Here is a 21,331-nt window from a genome sequence, read left to right on the forward strand (position 1 = left end):
GAGGCCACTGGGGGAAGATCATCTGACAGCATAGGTTTGGTGTCATCAGTATCTAATCCCTAAAAATACCAGTTTTATACAGTATCTCCACCCTAGACCAGACAAACGATGCTGCCCGATGTTTTCTCAGATTCTGGAGGCTGTGGGAGCCTGGATGTGGACGAACAGGCTCAGGTTTAACCTTATCAAGATTAAGTGGCTATATCTTCTGGGATCCTCAGACCTGGGGATTTACCATATTTGGCTTTGAATGGGGGCAGGACCTCCCCAGACTGATATCCGAACAGGCAAAGAGGACACAGACAATTGGAAAGGAGGACAAAGCGAGGAAAAAGAGGACACACAGTTTAATGCTTGTGTTTACATTCATTGGAGAGGAAGGGATTACAAGTGAGTAAACAGCCACAGAATGGGGAACACACATTGAGTTGAGCCAGTTAGGAGGCAAAAGCCTTTGGTGTGTTACTGATTATAGTCATGTCAATTTCAGGTGGAGCTTATTTTTCTTTTTCTTTCTTTCTTTCTTTCTTTCTTTCTTTCTTTCTTTCTTTCTTTCTTTCTTTCTTTCTTTCTTTCTTTCTTCCTTCCTTCCTTCCTTCCTTCCTTCCTTCCTTCCTTCCTTCCTTCCTTCCTTCCTTCCTTCCCTCCCTCCCTCCCTCCCTCCCTCCCTCCCTCCCTCCCTCCCTCCCTCCCTCCTTTCTTTCTTTCTTTCTTTCTTTCTTTCTTTCTTTCTTTCTTTCTTTCTTTCTTTCTTTCTTTCTTTCTTTCTTGTCTGTCTGTCTGTCTGTTTTGCCAGCCAGCCAGCCAGCCAGCCAGCCAGCCAGCCAGCCAGCCAGCCAGCCAGCCAGCCAGCCAGCCAGCCAGCCAGCCATCACCTTTATAGAGCTGCCCATCTCAGGGATGTGACTCTGGGTGGCATACAATAAAAAACAGACCATAAAAAACAAACTTTAAAAATTATACCATAATAAAAACATTAATTAAAAAGACTAGGAGAGAGCATCTGGTTATTATGTTCAGTGTAGCCATCTCACCAGTTAGCACTTACTAGGAAAGTGCTGGGCCACAGAGAAATGCTGCTCAGTCAGATACTCAAAAAGCTGGACAATATTTGATTTTAAGGCTATGCCTGCTGGGTGGAGGACATGAGGACAAAAAGGAGGACATGCCCTCCTTTGCCAGATGTCTGGTATCCCTACCCCAGGCAGAGCTGATGGGCAATTTGGGAATCTTTCTAGATTCCCAGATCCTGCTGAAGAAGCAGGTGGCAGCCATGGCAGGAAGGGCCATGGCAAAGGTTCATCTCTACCAACTGTGCCTGTTCCTAGACCTGATCATCATCACTTTAGCTTTTGGTCACCTTCCATGTGTACTACTACAACATGCTCTACATGGGGCTGCTCTTGAAAACCACCTATAATTCAGCAACACAAGTAGTTATGGATATGCCTCAGTTCATCCATGTTAACACCTCATCTCTGTGAGGTTCACTGGCTCCCAGTGGACTTCTGAGTGCAATTAAAGGTGCTGGTTATCACTTTAAAAGCCCTTCATCACCTTCATCCCTTCACTTTAAAAGCCCTCCGGTTTCCTCCAGGAAACTGATTCTGGTTATCAAGAAAGTAAAGCAAACTATTTCTGAATGTATTTCAATGTAATTTTTCTGCCAGGGAGAATAGATGCTTCTGGGATTTTCTGCTTGGGTGCAAAACTAATCTGGCCATTATTATTATGCATCTTGAGGAGTGGAGGTCCACAGCTGTTTACTAAAGTTTGTTAGACAGTTGGGTCTTTCATACCTTACCTCAGGGGTTCTACTTGCTACTTGCACAAGAGGATGGTTGTAGGATACTCTTTTTAGTGTTTCCTACTGCAAGATCAGGACCAACCCAAGACATTCTACTATCTAACATAAAGGACAAGATGCTTCACGGCCCAATTTCATGCACAGAAGCCAACCATTCGCTACTTTGTTTTCCAACGTCTCACCAACACTGTCTTTCAGCTTTGCTTGGCATAGGCTCCCCCCCCCCGCCCCCAAGCCAATGGTGCCATCCAATGACTGTTGTAGTAGTGCAATAGCAAAGCACACATGATGACTCAACAGCTCCACATCTTGGCCCAACTCTACCTTCGCCTGAATCAGGACTATTGCTCCTGATAGATAGGGAAAAGGTGGCAAGACAAGACAGCCTTGACAGTGAAAGCAAGCAGATCAGGAGGAGTGGAACTGGGAGGACTGCAGCATCATGTCTCCCAACATCTGTCAGGTCAGGCTGGAAACTAAAACCGATGACCTCCAAAAAGACCCGGCCGTGAAAGCAGCGAGATGCAACTGGAGAACCGTATTATATTCAGCAGTTACAAGGGTCTTCGGTTCTCTCTCTTTTCCATACTCTTAGTTCCTTCATCCTACTTCCTTCGCTACATCATTTGGCTGATATTCTTATGTGTTGCTTTTGTTTTGTTTATTTTTACCTATTTGATTTCTTTCAGTGCTTTCTTGTTTTATGCAGCACTGCCCTGGCCTGCTTTAGATCCTGAGAAGCAGCTCCTGGTAGTCATACATGATTACATTATCCATAATGGGAGCTTGTCACATGACTGATAGCTTAAACTAATGTCTTCATCAGATGGACAATATCTTCGCAGTTGTTTTTAAACAGAATGCTATAGTCTGTCTCCCTGTGATAATTAAGAGGGGAGAATGACCCAGTTTCTGAGCATCTCCTGTGAGAACTACAGGAACAGATGATCATATGCCTTTTCATGCCTTGGGATATCTGATAAATAATCTCTATGCCTGAATCTTGGAGGAATTATGTCAGAGAATCTCTGGCATGAATCCTGACAATGAGAACTGTTATTAAAAATATTTGCAGATTGTATATACAGAACAGCATCTTGGTGCCAAGGATCTGTGCTATGTGCACAGGAGTACTTCCCATTTACTAGAATCGTTTTCAAATGCCAGCGCCATCAATCTTCTTTACAGAATAGCATATAATTGGGAAAAATAAAAATCTCAAGTCCAAGAGGCTTACAATTTAAATTTTGCTAGCAAGGAGAACAAAGCAATAGATAGTTAAACAAAGGGAATATGGAAGGCAGAAAGAAGCAAGACAAGGTTGATCAGTGATGAATGAAAATAGCTGCAAGTTGGGAACACACAACAAAGGATGAGTTAAGAAAAGGCAGTTTCCAAGTGAATGCTCTGAATAACGTTCCCCCCTCCCCCCCAAAAAAGACTGATCAACAGTAGAACCAATCATTTAAGGAGGTGATTGGCTCCCCTTTGCTGGATGGCTTCATGCAGAAGCTAACAGCAATCTGTCAGGATCCCTCCAATGAGCAAGGGTTAGACTCAATGGACTCCATTTCCAATTGTGTGATCCTATGTGATGGACATAAATTAGTGTGCACATACACACACACACACGCATACAAACACACATACCATCCTTTCCCTCTGTATTCCTCTGTTTACATGGTAGCAGAATTACATGATTTTAAAGGAATAGCTCGTTTCTGTTTTAGCAGCTGTGATACTTCCCACAATGCCCCCCTTAAGTAATTCATGTACCGTTTGTCATCTTTATACCACTGGAATTCTGCTGATGGAACTGCAGAGGCTTCACATTGAAGGATACCCTTCTGACCCACTGGCACACCAGTATTCTTAGTGTCTGAGATATATGGTGGGTCTGCAGAGAAAGGAACAAGTTAGGCATCTATGGAATGCATGTTATTGCCTCAAAAACTTTTCTTTGCGCACTTGTTGGGTGCCTCACAACCAGCAGTTTGAGTTTCATCTGCAGGTGCTCTTAGAAAATATTTGGTGCAGCAAAGCAGTGCCCAGAACGTGACCTAAAGATGGCTTTATAGCCAATCTGAAAGAAATAACTTCCAAATTTGATGATATAGTCAATGATACATTCAATCCACACTCACAGGCATGGCATGTTTCATACTTTTTGGCCACAAACACCTGTAACCTACAGAGTGACAATACATCATTTCTTTTCAGATTCTTTGGTTATGAGTGCAAGGGGATGTGTGTCCTGAGGATGGTTATGTAGGTGAGTGCACGTAAGTCACTGTCACAGCAAATATATAAAGCAATAATGTTAACCTCTAAATGAATGTAGGTTTGCCTGCATGAATGAATACCTGTCTGCATATCAGTATCCCTGCATACAAAGAAAGGCTACCAATTAAGTGAACAAGAAACACTGAGAATTGCAACCTCAATATATCTGTAGATTGCAAAATTTGAGAAAGGATACACGCCCTAGAATACATGCTTTAGTTTGTCACAAGACTGTTTTAAGACTCCTCCCAGCAGTTGACTAAACTGCAATGAATATGCATTAAGAAGACTTCATAGCTCAGTGGTGGACCCCATCATTTTAATGAATAAAGCTCTGGATTCAGTCTCTTAAAATGTCCAGTTAACATTAACTGAGGCAACCAGAAGACTGAAAGATCAAGATCTTAGAATGCAGTTGTCAATGAAAACCAACAATTCTTGGTTAGATTGAGTAATGACCAGATTTAAGGTAAAGCATCTGAATGTTTTCATTAATCCCCTGAAGGTTAAACAGAATATTCATCAAAAAGAGGGAGTGAACCCTCCTTACTCTGAGCTGAAGGGGCAAGAAAAGTTCAGTATTACGCACAGTTTACGGTGACTTTTACTCTCCGCACAACAGGAGTTGCAACATCGTTGGACGCACTGCACTCGTACTCCCCTGACTGTTCCCGGGTGATGCTGGTGATCTCCAAGTATTCATCTTCACTCATGAATCCTGAAGCTGTAGGCAGCCAAATTAGGAAAGAAAGAAAGAAAGAAAGAAAGAAAGAAAGAAAGAAAGAAAGAAAGAAAGAAAGAAAGAAAGAAAGAAAGAAAGAAAGAAAGAAAGAAAGAAAGAAATAACAGAGCTAGACTATGCAGCAATACAATAAGGTGGTAGGATACATATAGAGACAGTCTCTGGTCACCAGGTATCATCTTTCATGCAACATTAATGCAGTTGGTATTTCTGGATTCTACTATGAATTCATTTTCTTCATTTATTGAGTCTCTTGATGTGGGAAACAGAAACAGGACATATGAATGAGTTGCAGGCAGCCTGGCTTGGCAGTGTGCTACTGAATACCTGTGTGCAAAAGGTACTAAGCCTGTTGATTTCTTTGAAGATGCTGAGTGGGATTATTCCCTTCATCTACAACACAGGAAATCCTGGCTTTATGAAGCTCAAACGGGACAAAGAGTGTATCCTTAAGATCTCTTAACTTATATTAATGGCCCCTCTGAACACACTGGGGCATGTTTTTGTACACAGGTAATCCAAGAAAGAAAGCTTTCCTAGAGTAGGATTGTTGCAAAGAAACCCAGAAGGCTTGTTTTCTTCTGAGGTGCCTTTTGGGGCCTTACACTGGTTGACATTAATTCCCCCCCTCCCCAAAGTTGCCTCTGTTTGGATTCTGCTTGGTTTGCAATAGCCCAGGTGAGAAAGGCTAGAAGCAGCCATGGGAAGGCAGGGGACCATTGATTACTGTCTGTTCACCCACCTACACCATAGAATTAAGGAGAAACTCATACTTTTCTCCATTGGTTGATTTGCTGGGAATCTCCCCAGGAAATAATGGGATTTTGCATTAGGTATCTAATCAGTCACCATCATCCTGGGAAGCTCTTGGACTGAACCTTTGAATTGGCCAATCCACAGCCACAGGGGAAAAAATAAATGAGTCACAAAGCAGGATTGCCACTTCTAGTTGGTCACAGAATTCCTGATAAGATCTCACAAGACCTTATCCAGATGACTTCTTTTGCCTTTTAGCAGATTGGCTTTCACTGAACTATTCAATCAACCCAATAATTCCTCCATTACCAGATCTTAGATCCTTTGTTTGAAAGGAAATGCAACTACCTTTAAATTCAATTCTTGCTTGTTGTTTTGCTGTTTTTTTTAATTTAACAGGCATTCTTTTCCTAGCAGTATTTTATATAATTGTCATTATCCACTGAGCCTATTGCTTGGTTCTATACATGATCTTAGTTAGCTCATTTTGTATCCCACTGACTATCTGGCACCAAGATCAACGGTTTTAGTGCTCAAGAAGTGAATTTTAACCTAATTTGGGGGTGGGGTGAGGCTCTGATAATGGCTTAACTTCTATTTGATCTTCCTGTTGTCCCTGTGATGAAACAGAAAACCTTTCTGGCTTTTTCTGGATAATACAATTCTTCAATATACCCACAGAGGCTTGAGACAATTAGCCTTGCATAAATTTGGGTTAGTTATTAGGGCTGTGCAGTACTTTAGGTTCAAAGACAAAAAGGTGCTTTGAAGCATGTGGGGTGTGCTCATCTGGTGTGAGAAGTAAGCTGAGTGGCTGCACTTCTCAGGCCCAAGTTGGCAGCAATATAAGCATAAAGCAAGTGTTTGGCTTCAAGGCCACCAAACACCATGAATGGAGTCCATTAATTCATGGGAAGGGCAGTAAGATTGAAGTACTGGTTTGAACTCCATGGGCACAGGAGACATCTGCACACTTCCACAGGCAAGGAGCAATCAACCATTCCCTTTGTCTTGATTCTGGTTTGTCATGAAAGATTCTTAAAAACAAACCATGTCTGTAAGACATCTGCCAAGTCCTCACCTAGGAAACAACTTTTGTCATGTAAAGCAGGGTTCCTCAACCTCTGCAACTTTAAGATGGGTGGACTTCAACTCCCAGAATTCCCCAGCCATCTTAAAGTTGCGGAGGTTGAGGAACTCTGAAGTAAAGGCAGGAAGTCCATGATTCTCTGCCAAGCCCTGGTTGGGGAAGTCTGAGAGATATCACCTCTCTGTAACATTTGAAAGCAGCAACATTTTTTTCTCAGGAACATATGGCTTCCTTCTGTAGGACAACCTGGGAAAAAGTTGTCTTTTGTTTGCAGACAAGGGCTGTGCATGCCCCCTGTGCACTCTGTAGAGCTTGTGTTTACAGTGTAGACCAGTGTTTCTGAACCTCAGCAACTTTAAAATGTATACGCTTCAACTCCCAGGATTCCCCTGACATCATGCTGGCTGGCGAATTCTGGGAGTTGAAGTCCACACATCCTAAAATTGGTGAAGTTCAGAAACACCGCCATAGGCAGTTAAAATGCATCAGAATCAAAATATATTTTTTAATATAGTACAACAGTTCCCAAAGGTTCTCCCCCCGACACGCAATGTTCCCATGGACCACCTGAAAATTGCCAGGGGTCTCAGCAAACCAACCTTTCTGTTGATCTGCTATATATCAAAGCCAATATAGAACTCATAGTTTAATAATCAAAGTTCTAGCTTTTTAATGCAATGAGTATGTCTGTTTTTGTGAGCAAAGCTCTGTGTAGTCAAGGGTAAAATAACAGGCTTTGTTCACTTATTCAAAACAACCTTGATCTTTGACATCAGAAGAGAATAAATCAAATATGGAATCAAGAAAACTAGTTTAGGAAGGAAAGGAGGAAGGAGGGAAAGAAGATTACTTTAAGGATTGCAAGAAGTGGGTAGAAAGAAAAACACAGATAGCATTGTCTTATTTATTTCTCTTAAACCACTCCATCTTCTTTTATCAAATATTTGCAGGCATAATGATGTAATTACTGAGCAAAGAATGTCTGAGACCAGTGTCACACTTAATATTCCCATTAATTTTAAATGGTAGTCCTTGGTACATATGTGTGGCAATTGGTGTCATATTTTAATTAGGCTTGCCCTACACCATCTGAAATTAATAATAGCTCGAATTACCAGTGTAAATTATGAATTAACATTGCTGCAGCATTAGGAAATAAATTAGCTCTGGACAGCTGTTTTCTGCCATTGGATGACAATGGCAGAGAGAATGTTTAAACATCTCCCACTACACACACACACACACACTAGTAACTGAGCTAGTAACACAGGAGGTAAAGATATCCTACCACAACTTTCCAAAGACACACAATGCCTTAAGGTGGTAGCTGAAATTCTGGCATTCCAACAGTTTCTTACAGCACCAAGTCTAGCACATCCCTCTGTGAAACAGAGGGCTGTGCCAACTAGGCCTCTTACAGAGAGAGTGGTGATGGATCCTCTAGTCTTTATTTTCATGAATCACTCTCCACAACTGATTTCTTGTCTCCCACAAGATGTTTATACAAATAAATCTTCAGATCAATCAAATGTCCCCACTAACTTCCCGAAAAATAGGAAGGATCCCAAATTACCTTTGTCATGCTCCCTCCTATACTGCAATGACAAACTGGTCCTACTGCAATGCTATTACATTTAAATCACTGTTGTTTAAATAATGACATCCCTTTTAACACACATTTGCCATGCTGAAATCTTCATTTCAAATAACGCAATAGGGCTAATTTATAGGACATGTTTATAATTGAGAGGCTTTCATCTCTTTTTCTCAAGGCTGCCAATATAAAGCTATGATTTCTTAAAACAATATCCATCAAAATTTTTAAAATTGTGACTTTGGAGTTATATCATGTAAACCCCCAAGCTTCCTCAAATGTGACTTGTCCTCTAGCTTACAAAAAATAAGATTAAGAGGCTTTCCGGGAGAAACTCACTTTGCTTCTTGGATAATTCTTTTAGAATTAGTTACTCAATTAACTTCTCAGTCTGTTCTTTCACAGGGAAATAATGAAACAGATGAATGGTTCCACTTAAGTCAGAAATAACTACTCTGCCCAGTAGTGCGCCATAGATAAACTCAGCACCAATTCTCAAAGGAATCTGAGGAAGAGAGATTCTCTGGGGCCTCTCCAATGACATCCTGGGGCTTCTAAAATTTATTTGAGGGTGGAGAGTTGCTGACACATATTAGGCAAAATAGTGTAACAAGAAACATCTTCTCTGTTCTGGATGCTTCCCCATCATTATCCAGTTTTAAATAAACCAATAACCCCATGAAATATGTATACATTAAAAAGGGATGTCAATGTTATCCTTAATTGGCTAGTCTTAATGTCAGCTTCAACACATTCCCCCCCCCCTTGCTTTTTCCCACCCCTACTTCCCTCTCTTGTCCTCTGCATAAGGGTTTCTACCCACTTCTGACCAAATCCAAGTTTTCTGGCAGCTTAGGAAAAAGAAAATTGAAATATCCAGAGATGCGGCACAGTATTTATACAACGTCCTGAACCAGGGCAGATAAAACTTTTGCAGTTGCAGTTGCTCAACATGCTACGTTTAGTAGTGCTAAATTAAGGGGTTTTTATTTTTTCCTTCCTTTTTCTTCTGGCTTAGTGTATTATATGAACTCTTGATCAATGTATGAGTCAATACATTGTGTGAACTCATGTAAAGGGTTAATCCAATAACCAGTGATAAGCATGTTTTCTGAATGCAGTCACTGTGTGACAATAAATGGCATTTCTGGGGAGGCAGCAGTCCCCCTAATCAACTTTTTCTTTTGCTCCAAATGAGCAAAATATTTTGTCTCACATTCTCATTCAGTTGAATTTCTATTATCACCAACATTCATTAAAGGAATATAGAGGACCTCTCTGCAATCATGTTGTTGTGCATTTCTTCCTGTACAACTCCTGTACATTTCTTTCCCTAAACTGCCTTTTCAGATCTGTATTTCTTCCTCAAAAATTTGGAGAGAGGCATTTTTAGGTCACTTCTACCAAAAACAAAGATCTTATTCACATGCTGTATTAAGCCATGGTTTTCTTAACCATGTTTTTTTTCCTGTCAGAATGGGATGTGCTCATATTGCACTAGGCCATAAACCTTGTTAGAAATCACATTACACTAAGTCAGTGTTGTCCAAACTTGGCCACTTTAAGATGAGTGGACTTCAACTCCCAGAATTCCCCAGCCAGCATGGCTGGCTGGGGAATTCTGGGAGTTGAAGTCCACTCATCTTAAAGTGGCCAAGTTTGGACAACACTGCACTAAGTCAAACTAACTGGCCACACCTTGAATCTCTTACTGAAGCAGCATCAGCTTCAGTAAGAAAGAGCACCTGCATTTTTGCTTTTCAGAATCAGTTCTTTTGCCCTCTGTGAAACACACACACACACACACACACATCTTGTCCTTTCCAATAAACCCAGGCCCTATTCAGAGCCTCTCTATCCTAGACTTCTGAAAGGTATGAAGCTGCCTTGATGGCTTGTTAGGCAACCTACATCTTTTGTGATGAACTCTGAACATCTATTTGCTTCCAAGTTCCACTTCTGGAATTCCTTGTGGAGCATTTCACTGTGGAAGAAATGCTGAACTCATGAGTTCCTAGCATAACTGGAAGGAAACTGGCAAAGGTGTTACCCCCAAGTCAGTAATTCAGGAGAAAGACAGTCCAGAAGGGGGAAAATGTGCAGTTTTATAATCCACAAACTGCTCTGAATATGCTGATGAAAAAAAAAGAAGAACAGAAAAAGGATCCCTTTATGCTTGACCTAAAATCAACTTCTCAGCAACACATGGACTCTGCTGATAAAATGAATGTAAGCGAACAGCCTCAAGACAGTCCATGCACAATCTTCATTTCTGTTTTGGAAGGATTGGGGAGGCAAACAATAGCCTGCTCACTTCCTAATTATCAAAGAACCCAATTTATTCCTTCAACTGGATGGAGGCTATTTAGTGAATCTGCTCTTCACTGGATGACATGCCAAAAGCTTTACATTGCTGGGAAGGCCCCATATTACCAATGTGTAGTTTGCTATTGTGATACAAATGAACTGCAGTCATTTTGTTAGCATGCCACAGACTCTGCTCAAAAGCAGTCTTCCCTGTCCTGATGGACTACTATTATCAGAATGGAAGGCAGTAAGTACTAAGTTAAGAAAGGATAGCCACCCAGCGGTCCTATTTAGAAGGACCTGGTCCCTCTCAGGGAAGAAGCCACTGTGAATATTATTCCAGGTATCTTACAGACAACATCACTTGGATTTGCTCTGAGCTGGACCCTGACTATGCAGGTCCTATTGAGTAACTGAGACATTATTTGGCTTGGTGACCTGGTAGGAGTTTGAGTCTGTGACTCTCAAGGAAGTGGAGATCCTGGGGGTTGTAAGCATGGCCAAATACATATTAGATCCATGCCCCTCCTGGTTGGTTAAGGCCTCCCTGGAGGTGGTATGTGGTTGGGTCCAGGTGGTGGTGAATTTATCCTTGAATGGGTTAGTGCAATGAGTTCTACATGGGTCTGCCTTTGAAAACACTCAGAAGCTACAGATGGTCCAGAATGCAGCAGTGAAAATAGTTTGGGGCAACTGTGGTATGCCCATGTAACACCACTCCTGCATGAGGTTATTAATTACCAGTAGGCTTCCAGGTGCAATTCAAGTTGCTTGTTGCGCCCACAAAACCCTTCATGGCCCAGGCCATAAATGTGGAGAACCACAGAGATGTCCTTGGAGAAAATATGTGGGGGCAGCTAGCAAAACATGATTTAAGTCTGGTACAGGAACATAACATTAGAAAGAAATTGAAAGTGACTCTGCCTTAACTTTCTTTGGTATAAGTGGGAAGGAATGGGAAGCACTGGCAAGCTTTTGAGATTCTGTTATTATAGGCTACATCAATAGAGTTCTCGCAGTTCTTGCAGAGTGTGTTTCCTGAGCTGGCCTACCTCAAGTGGCTGACATCAACCTGGACATGTATGCTTTTTTTGAAAGAACTGCATAGGAAACATTCAGGAAGGGCAAAAGCTGGTAAGCACTACGTTAAAATCAGCATGTTAGATGGAGGGAGGCTAGCAACTCTCTGAATTTCTGAAGATCAAGGCTGAATTCCTGAGCCTTACTTCTATATGACCATTACCTTCTTAATTTAAATTTTGCTCTGATATGCCACATGCCAAGCTTCCAGATTTATTCCATCTGCTAGAATTGGAGATAGATCCAGATGTTTTGCATTTCAGTTTTCATTCACCCAAACTATACGGATGATGGCAAAGAAATGCAGGAGTTGTAATCCAAGGTATATGGAACATTGTTCTAAGATAATGCCATGCAAAATTCACGGTGATCCCAAGATAAAGGTGCCTATATTCCAGATCACTTTGGATGCATATGTCATCCTTTACACCCTTTAAGGGCTCTGCTGGGCAAAAACACGCACCTCCCTTCTTCTTTCAATACATTTTTATAGGACATGGGAATTATAAATCATGATAATACTATGACTAGATAACCAACATCAAGATCCTCAACCAATCATGTTTTTGGCCTTAGGATAAGCTAGACATCAGATCCCCCATTTTCTCTCTGTTCCCATATAATCTAATTGAGTGCCTTATTTAATTACTTTCAGAGTGAGCCTACATTTCTCAGAAGGCTTTTTAATGAGAAAATGTCTGATATATTGTTTTTTTTTAAATGCTCACCCCCATAGATAGACCCCAAAAGCTGCTTTGCTGCCTTTTCCCCAAATATTCTCTACCTCTGTCTGTGGGAAAGAGGAAGAGAGAGCGCAAAGACTGCTATTTGCATTCCATGTTGTTTGGCGAGGGATGCAGAATGATGGAGATGCTCCCAACAGAATTCCCTCTTTCCTCCTGCCACGGCTGCTTTCAACGTAAGCATAAAAGAAAAAAAAAAAGTACAATTACCAGGGAAAATGGAGACTCCCGCCATGAAGTGATACTCTAGAATGGTAGAATGTCTCTTCCTCTTGCATTACTGCTAAGCTACTGCAGGAGGACAGTGACATATCTGCCCCCACATCTCTGCCTATAGTTTAGGTGGAACATTTTGGTGAAAGATGCTGTGAAAGTGGAATCCAGAGGGAGAGAAGGAGAATGGGCTAGACAAGGCCCATGTCACATTTTTCGTCCCCTTACAAAGGGGCTTGCAGATGTTTGAAACAGTGGTTCTTTGCATTTTTACACGCATTGATATCCTTATTTGTTTATTTTACAAAATTATATGTCATAGAATACATGGATACATCCTCTACATGACTGTTTTTCAAACCTGGCAACTTTACGATGTGTGGACTTCAACTCCCAGAACTCCCCAGCCAGCGTGCTGGCTGGGGAGTTCTGGGAGTTGAAGTCCACACATCGTAAAGTTGCCAGGTTTGAAAAATCCTGCTCTATATTCTCCACCATAAATTGCTACGCAAATAGGCAGCTCTCTCCCCCCTTAGCAATACTGCCTTTCAGAGAAAACACCACCAGATAGTTGGGGGAGGAACGGGCGCATCGGGGAGAAGGGGTTTCCTTATGGATTCGGAGAGATTGCTACTGTGGTTTAACCTTGAAAGTAAAACCATATTTTGATCTACATCAGATCAGCAAATAACACCTAAAGCTGAAAGCGTTTAAAATCTCAATCCAGTTGAGACGGTCTAAGAGCACGAAGTATCAAATAAAACACACATCGCTTTCAAGCCAAGCATTTATTTGCTAAGTTTCAGTCTCTGGAATACATTATGATCATTCCCCAACACCTCTTTGCCCCTATAATATGAGATTTAATACAGTCTTTTTCTGCAGCATTCCCTGCTGGATGTTACTAGCCATTTTATCTGTCCGTGGAGGAAGGCACAGATTGAAAATAATTGCTAAAACACTACGCTCCATGGCCTCTGCATGTTTTTGACTATTTATAATGGGAACTCTTGTTGAGAGACTTGGGGAGAAATCTTACACGTTAGCAGCCACCAGGAAAGCTGGAAACAAATAGACTGGACTCAGAGAAATGAGCAGAGGTTAAGTAAACAGTCTATCAACACAGCCCATGCTCCAGAAACGTGCAACAGGACATACCTGAGCTTATGACTACCACGGTGGTTCAAGCATGGAAGAAACATTCATTTACCGACAGCAGTGTTTCTCAACCTTGGTAACTTTAAGACGAGTGGATTTCAACTCCCAGAATTCCCCAGCTGGCCATGCTGGCTGGGGAATTCTGGGAGTTGAAGTCCACTCGTCTTAAAGTTGCCAAGATTGAGAAACACTGACCTACAGGTTGGGAGTGTGCATCTGGTCATTTGGGCGTTATGCACTGTCACCTTATATTCATTTTCACTGGCACAGATTTGCTTAGAGTTCTCTACTTCCCCAAAATCTGATCCGATGAAAAATAAAGCCCTAATAACAGAATTCTGCAAGAAGCAGAAAGCTGAACAAAATGAAAATGAAAGCAACACTACTTTCACTGCAGCAAAATGGAACACCTATGTTAATAGAAATACATGTTGAAATAAAAAAAAACAGTCTAACATCTTCCCAGAGACGAAAAGAGATAGGTAAAGGGCAGCCCAGTGCTCTTTTCGAAAGAGTGTGATCAACAATTGTACTTCTGTTACTGAAAGAGGCCCAGTTGCACACTGCAGTCAAGCAAAAGTCTAAAGGAAAGGGTCGTAGCAGAGCATCTCTACATAAGCAACATGCCTCTAGCTAATCCATTTTAAAGGTAGGAACAACTCTTCCTGCGCCATTCAACAAAAGTTGGGGAGTTAGGCTTCCTACACTGAGCACACAGACATATAGCATATTCCATGGGAGGTTTTATAGGCAATAACCCATACCTTTAACTATGCTTAGAAACAAGTTGGAAGTCAGGCAACTGCAACAACATTAGTCCAATCAGATCTGAAGGCCAAGAAAAGCTTCAAACAAAGGGCCTTGGAATGGCTGACCAAGATGATAATGTATCCCTTAAACATGCTAAGTCCTTGAAGTGGCTGGCTCAACACAAATCAGCCTCCCAGACAGAAAAGTATTTAACAATGTCCATGCCTCAACATCATAGAAGAGCTTTCTCTAGAGTACATTTGGATCAACTAGATTCTATGGTAAGATATGGGAAGTTCCATGGAGTTCCATTTGAAGGAAGACTGTGTATCTGTCATGTACCTGCTGTTGAAGACATCACATATATCCTGTTTCTGTACTCTGCAGAAAGGAATGTTTACTTAGATCCTTATTTAAAAACTAAAAAAATATTGGGACACCCAGGAGAAACTGTCTTACCTCTTGCAGGGAACGAACCTGCATATCACTAGCAAGACTGCAATTTTTATATCAAAGGTCATTTTGAAGAGGATAGACCTCCTAGAACAGATTGGGGTTGACTTCAAGGATGACGATTTATTATGAATATGTCCTGTTTTCTCTGTATTGGTTTTATAGTTTTTGGATATGGTCAGATGACTAATCAATAAAGTTGTTGTTGTTGAACATTGGATAAAGGTAGCAATCAAATGGCATTCCAAGAGTAACATTGTCCTCCAGATAGCACCTACACACAATTCTTTTCATGCACTATAATTACCATCCTCTGGCCCCATTTCTCCAGTGTACCACACAGTTCTATTTTTGGGCCACAGCAGGCAGATGGGAAGGGGGAATCTCCAAACTATTGTAGCAGTTGAAAAGAAGAGGGAATACCTATAAGCTCAACTTGATCAATGTTTTGGAAACTTTAGGTGAGAATGTGGTGAGTCAATCCTACTATCTCTTCCTTCTCTCTGGAAAGCTAAGACAGAAGGAGGTACGACATCAGCGATAGAGCTAAAGAGCGTCTTTCATTTCATGTTGCTCCTCTCATGCATGGAAACATCAACAGCTTTTGAAATTCTTAGAGGATAAAGTCTTAATAGGAGTGCTTGTGAATTCCATCTTTTAAAAATTGTACAGACTTATAAATAAACACTGAGTGGTGATTTTTATGTAAGGCGTTGCTTTACACAACACTAATGCTACAGATTTAATTACTGCCTGATTAATGCTCTTTACACTGGCATACAGAAAATTAAAATCAAATCCACAGAACCAGATATATCATATTATTTATTATTGCATATTCCTCAATTAATTACAACATAAACTGCTATTTTAAATATTAAGAATATTAGGAAGATACAGAAACATTAATCTGATCACACGCTCCTCTTTGTATATACTAGCCTTTCATTTTTTTCATACTTTGTTTGGAAGGGGGTATTACTGAACTGCAATATTATAGGAACAATTATTTGGTGAGTATTCAGACACCCACAGAAAATAATGACAACTTAGAACACTGAACACCCTATACAACTCTATTCCTATAGAGGTGAACTCTGTTGGGTTTGCTCCTTATTAATGGAACATAAGATTACAACTTTAATCAAATAATGAATCAAGTAATCAGATAAAACATATGATTAACTGACTAAGATTTCCATAATTTAATTTTCCATAAATGCTTTAGGATTCTCAGCCAGCATGACTGAAGGAAATTTTGAGTATGAACTGCCAGCACCTTTGAAAATAATATGTGCATGCATGAGAGAATGAGAAACAGAGAAGTCCTCTGAAGAAGCATGCCATCAACATTTCTGTAAAACTGTGCTTAAGTCATCAGTATTTTGATGACATCTCACTGTAACATAATTGAGAACCTTTCCCACTGGCATCATATAGAACTTGAACAGAAAAAGTATGGGAAAAGACCAGGTTTGGACCTTTCCATTTCATAACTTTCTATAGGATAAACTCTCATTCTTTATGGGATCAATAATCAAAAGCTTCACATCTTCCATACCAGGGAGGTTTCTATTCAGACCAGTGCTCCATCCTGTCTCTTTCCCTCTAGCTTTGTTTCTTTTTGGAATATCTTTCCCCCTGCATTGCTCCAGTCATTACTGTCTTCTTGCCTAGGGTCTTATTCCTTTTCCTCTTGGACTGTTTGGAGTGGTAGAAGGGGGAAGGAAGGGGAAGGGTACGTAGCTGGATCTAGCAAGCTAGAGGCACTGAATCAATTCAGGAAATATGAGAGAGTTACATGGATTTCACAAGCAGTCTTCTTTTTCTTAGCATATGCTAAAAATATGCTCCCTTCTTCAAGAGTATTGATACTTGTTTGTGAAGAAGGCATTACTTTTTTTTCTTTTTTCTTTTTCATACTATGCAGTCCCTTGAGGTGATGCTAGGGAAAAGCCTTTGCTGCTCCTGGGAATTAATTTTGTAATTCACTCAGACCGTAACTAATTAAAAGCAGCTTTTCAAAGTAACAAACAAAAGCATTCTTTAGCAGAAACTGAGGGGGTGTAAGATTAGGGAGCTGGTTTACTCAGCTGTGCTAATTTGCCATACTGCCAGCTAACAGCTAGAGATGGACAAGTAATTCCATTTCTGGTCCACGTCAGATTCACATACGTGTCCTTTCTATTTCATTTCTATATCAATCTGTGATGCACACACTTCCCGTTTTGCTTGTAGTTTCTCTGAGAACATGCAAAACAAAACCCTAAAGCATCCTTGGTCACAATATGTGAGATTTCAAATACACACTGTCTTATGCAAACCAGACTTACTAACCTAGAGCTGCCCGGCTATATTAGAATTTCAAAAATTCTTCTCTGTTGGCCATACTAGATAGGGAATCTGGGAGCTGAAGTTTAGCAGATCTCAAGGACACCAGAATGGGAAGGACTGCTCTAAATCTACACAGTTGAATCTTAAATTCTTCTAATCTTGTAGAAAGGTTTTTTCCCCCCCCTTCCCCAGTGCCACTTCTATAATAGTCATTTTGAAACTGTACTGAGAATTCTGGAGTCCTCATGGAGACTAACAGTGGAAGACAGCCACTAGCCATTGTCCTTAACAAGAAGTCAGGAGAGTGTTGAGGGAATTGGATGAGGAACTTGATCATCCATGGAACTAGGTTGGTGAGGGTGATGAGGGCTGGAGTTGTCAGAAGAATGAGAATCCTTCCCTTTCTCTGTTTGTGTCCTAAGCTGGGAATTTAATAGAAATCACCAGACAATCAGTGGAGAGTCAAAGGAGATATGTTTATTCAATCCAAAGTTATTAGCTTTGGATGGGTGGACATGCAGAACACCTTTCAATCTCCCTTTTTATAGGAATTTGGCCAATCATTATCAATGGAATGGAATGTGTTAGCTTATTACAATAGTTTCTACACTATCAGCATGAACATTTTCCTCCTGTACAATCCTTCCTTCCTTCCTTCCTTCCTTCCTTCCTTCCTTCCTTCCTTCCTTCCTTCCTTCCTTCCTTCCTTCCTTCCTTCCTTCCTTCCTTCCTTCCTCTGCTAAAACAGATGTTTTCTTATCTAAGAGTTATGGCAAATTCCCTTATTTATAGTTAAACAGATGTCTCTTTATGTAGAGCTAAAACAATGGGCATTTTATCTTTCCTATACATGTGTTTTTCTATACATAAGATATATGTTTTCCTTTATATAGATTTTGCTACATGATATATTCACTTGTCTATAGTAACAGGAGCCAGCATTACTATCTTTCCTATACAATCTTTCCTTATTGTAAACATATAAGAAAAATATTCCAACAGAGTCAAACAAGCGAGCCCCCAAAGCAACAGACAAATTGAAATGAGTTTGTGTCTGACATCACTTTGCCCCCAACTTCCACAGTCTTCCCTTAACAGCATTTCTACAGCTCTATGATTATGATTCTTCAGCAAATAAGCTGCATGGAGGGCTTTTCTTGACAGTAAAGCGCTTGAAAAGCATAGCTTTACAGAAACAGAGTATTTCTGAAGCCATATTATATGGGCAGTGAATTAGCCTGAAAGCCATGTTTGTAATATACAAATTAAAACAGGCATCGGAACCCATCCATATGAACTGTTCAGAATGCTAAAAAAGTCAATTCAACTCCCACTTCCATTGCCCTTGTGAGTCTGCACGGACAGTTTGGGAAACATTCCCAGGAAGTTGACTGCTCTTCTAGCTTCTGCAGTAAGGCCAGGCCTCTATTTTTTGCCTCTGGCTGCTTTTGTTTCTATTTTAATGGCCTGCACCAAGAACTTGGATGGTTCAGATGATTTTGGGAGAAAAGCAACTGTAAGCTGGCAAAGTTCTACCAGCAGCTGGTGAGAGGAGCTCAGCCTCCAAGACAGCAGATGATAACTTCAGCTGACAGGTGGAGAAGCCAAGTGGAAGGTATGAGGCTTCAGCAACACAGTTAGGAAAACTTAAGAAAAGGAGTAAAAATGCTGCCATTGCCTTCTTCCATACCCTAAGAATCTTCATGAGAGGAAATATGCCACTACCAAAGGGACTTCCTTTTATAATGCATGTAGTAAATGCTTTGCTGCTATTTGAGAGTCTTAATTTCTCCCAAGCAAGGCTCTGCACCAGAAGGGACAAGCTTGGCCCACTCTTGATTATGGCAAGCCTTTGGGCTTGGGGAGCCAGAGAGGTGGCCTTGAAGCAAATACTCAGGAACTGTTATGTACACAAAAAGGGCAGATGCATTCCTTAAGTCCTGGGAACAGGGATAGTATTAAAAAAAAAAAAAGCCTCAGGTAGGAGCTCCCTGACTGACTGGGGTATAAGAGGGAGGGGAGGAAAAGCACAGACTTGCAAGATCCTGTTATTATAGCCTACCAATAAAGTATAATTCTAGTCTTCTGGTGGAGTTTACTTTCAGGTCTGGGCTAACTCTGTAGGGCTGACATTGGGAGTAGACAATTTCATCACACACCCTCTTTACAAAAAGGCATTCTTTGCCATACCTCTTATTTTGAGTATGTGGCAACTATTAAAATATGTGCGCATGTATATTAAAAAATATATTTAAGAAAAAGAGAAATGCACAAGTAACTTAGTATACCCCATATATGATGTCATCATGCAAATGCTGCAATTTACATACTTACATCAGATATCGGGCTGCGAAGGTGTAACAGCAGCCTTCCCATGCATCGCTGTGCAGATGTCATCATTCTGACATCATTGCAGTTTGTGGTGGATCTGTCACCAGACCCTTGCTCTTCCTGCCTATTAAGAAAGCCAGCAATGGGACAAGATATTTTGTCCTCAAAGAGTGACCAAAACTTTAACATATACTGGGTCAAACCTTCCCAGCCTGAAGAACTTCCAGAAATCTTAGTCTGCTATTGGCTGTGCTTGCTGGGAATTTTGAGAATTGTAGTCTCAACATAAATGGAGAAACCAGATATGAGTAAATTGTGGTCAGCCAAAGACAATAGTTCGGGTTGCTGACTGAGAGAAGTCTGCATGGCCTGAAGCAGTTTGATTGCCCCAATTCAAACGAAGAGACATCTTTATGTAAATAGAAGGATGAACTACTGGTGGGAACCCCATTAAGTTACTTGCCAACCAGCCAGTGTTTTGTAAGAGAATACAATTCAGATTCTACCAGGCTTTACCAAAGATCAAATATTTTCTAATATAGCATTACTCCTAACCAATATGATTTTCTGATAGACCCTCCCAGCCTCTGCTACCATCTTCCAAACTCTGCCTTGGGTTTGTAACCATGGCTATGGAACAGGAATGTGGAATTTCTGAATGAGGAACCCCATGAAACAGGATTTGATTTAAACTTCCTCCTCCTCTTCCTCATCACAATGCAAATTCATCACTGCCTACTAACAAGCAGCTAATTTATAGATCTCTGCAAATTCATTTCTTGAAAGGGAACAACAACAATAAAGCAATAATAACAATAACACTAATGGAGGAAAATAGACTAGAAAAAGTAAATGTTTTATAAGGATTAGGGCAACAAGCAAAACACTCTAATATAATTTTACATGAAGATAGAAAGGCAGCAAAGCCCATATTTAATTTTTTCTTTTTTAAAAAATGGAAAGCTTCCTTTTTTTTTGGTTTTTGAGAAGCAACCTAGTTATTATGACCAATTTTGGGGGGGGGAACCTAATTCCCCTCTATATATTTCCTTCCATTACACACCTAGACTGAGGCTGCAATTCTATACATACTTGCCAGGGACTACATTCCACTGAATTTAATATAACTTCTGAATAGAAATATGTAGGGCTGCACTATAAATATCTAACTGTCTGTACAGCTCAGCCAAAAATATATGTAAAGCTAACTAACCAACAGCTGTTGCTTCTTCAGAAAGCGACTCTTTGATAGTCACTTTCCATAGATTGATAGTATAATGGGGACTTTTATTTTTATCGTTGTCTTTGATGTTATGAGGAATGGATTACTTAAATTAAATCCAAACTTTTGATTACATTTCCCATGTGCAAGTGGGCCTATGTGCTTAAAGTTCTTCTGGAAGTGCTTGTGATTGCAACAGAACACGTAATCTGCATGTCGAAATTCCTTCTTCAGTACCTCCAGCTAAGGGACCGTAGGAGGGCCAAAATCAAGAAAGGATAATGAGGCAAGCATGAAGCTGAAATTATCAATGTACTCAAAGGAACCCAGCCAAGTTTGTTAATAGCACTGACATCTCTTTCGGTTCTTTGTGTCCTCTCCAAAGGTAGGTGAGAGGCAGTGGCAGCAGGAAAGGAACTAGAAGAGAAAGGTAGAAATAAAAGAGTTCTATCTCCCATGGAGCAACAG

The 21,331-nt window shown here is 40.6% G+C and overlaps 1 protein-coding gene across 2 annotated transcripts in view; it reads right to left on the minus strand.

The window, feature by feature from the left end:
- NTM (neurotrimin) overlaps window positions 1-21,331 on the minus strand; it is a 610,388-nt gene that overhangs the window by 20,830 nt on the left and 568,227 nt on the right. For both annotated transcript variants that reach the window (XM_088139030.1, XM_088139031.1), the window contains 2 exons: window positions 4,680-4,814; window positions 3,584-3,704 (listed from right to left, as the gene is read on the minus strand). In XM_088139030.1, the coding sequence (XP_087995156.1) occupies window positions 3,584-3,704; window positions 4,680-4,814 (256 nt within the window). The remainder of the gene's footprint in view (window positions 1-3,583; window positions 3,705-4,679; window positions 4,815-21,331) is intronic.

Source organism: Python bivittatus, unplaced genomic scaffold, assembly GCF_059951505.1.
Source record: "Python bivittatus isolate LINGU-HERP-01145 unplaced genomic scaffold, Pbiv_v1 ctg000320_np1212, whole genome shotgun sequence".
Classification (NCBI taxonomy): Eukaryota; Metazoa; Chordata; class Lepidosauria; order Squamata; family Pythonidae; genus Python; species Python bivittatus.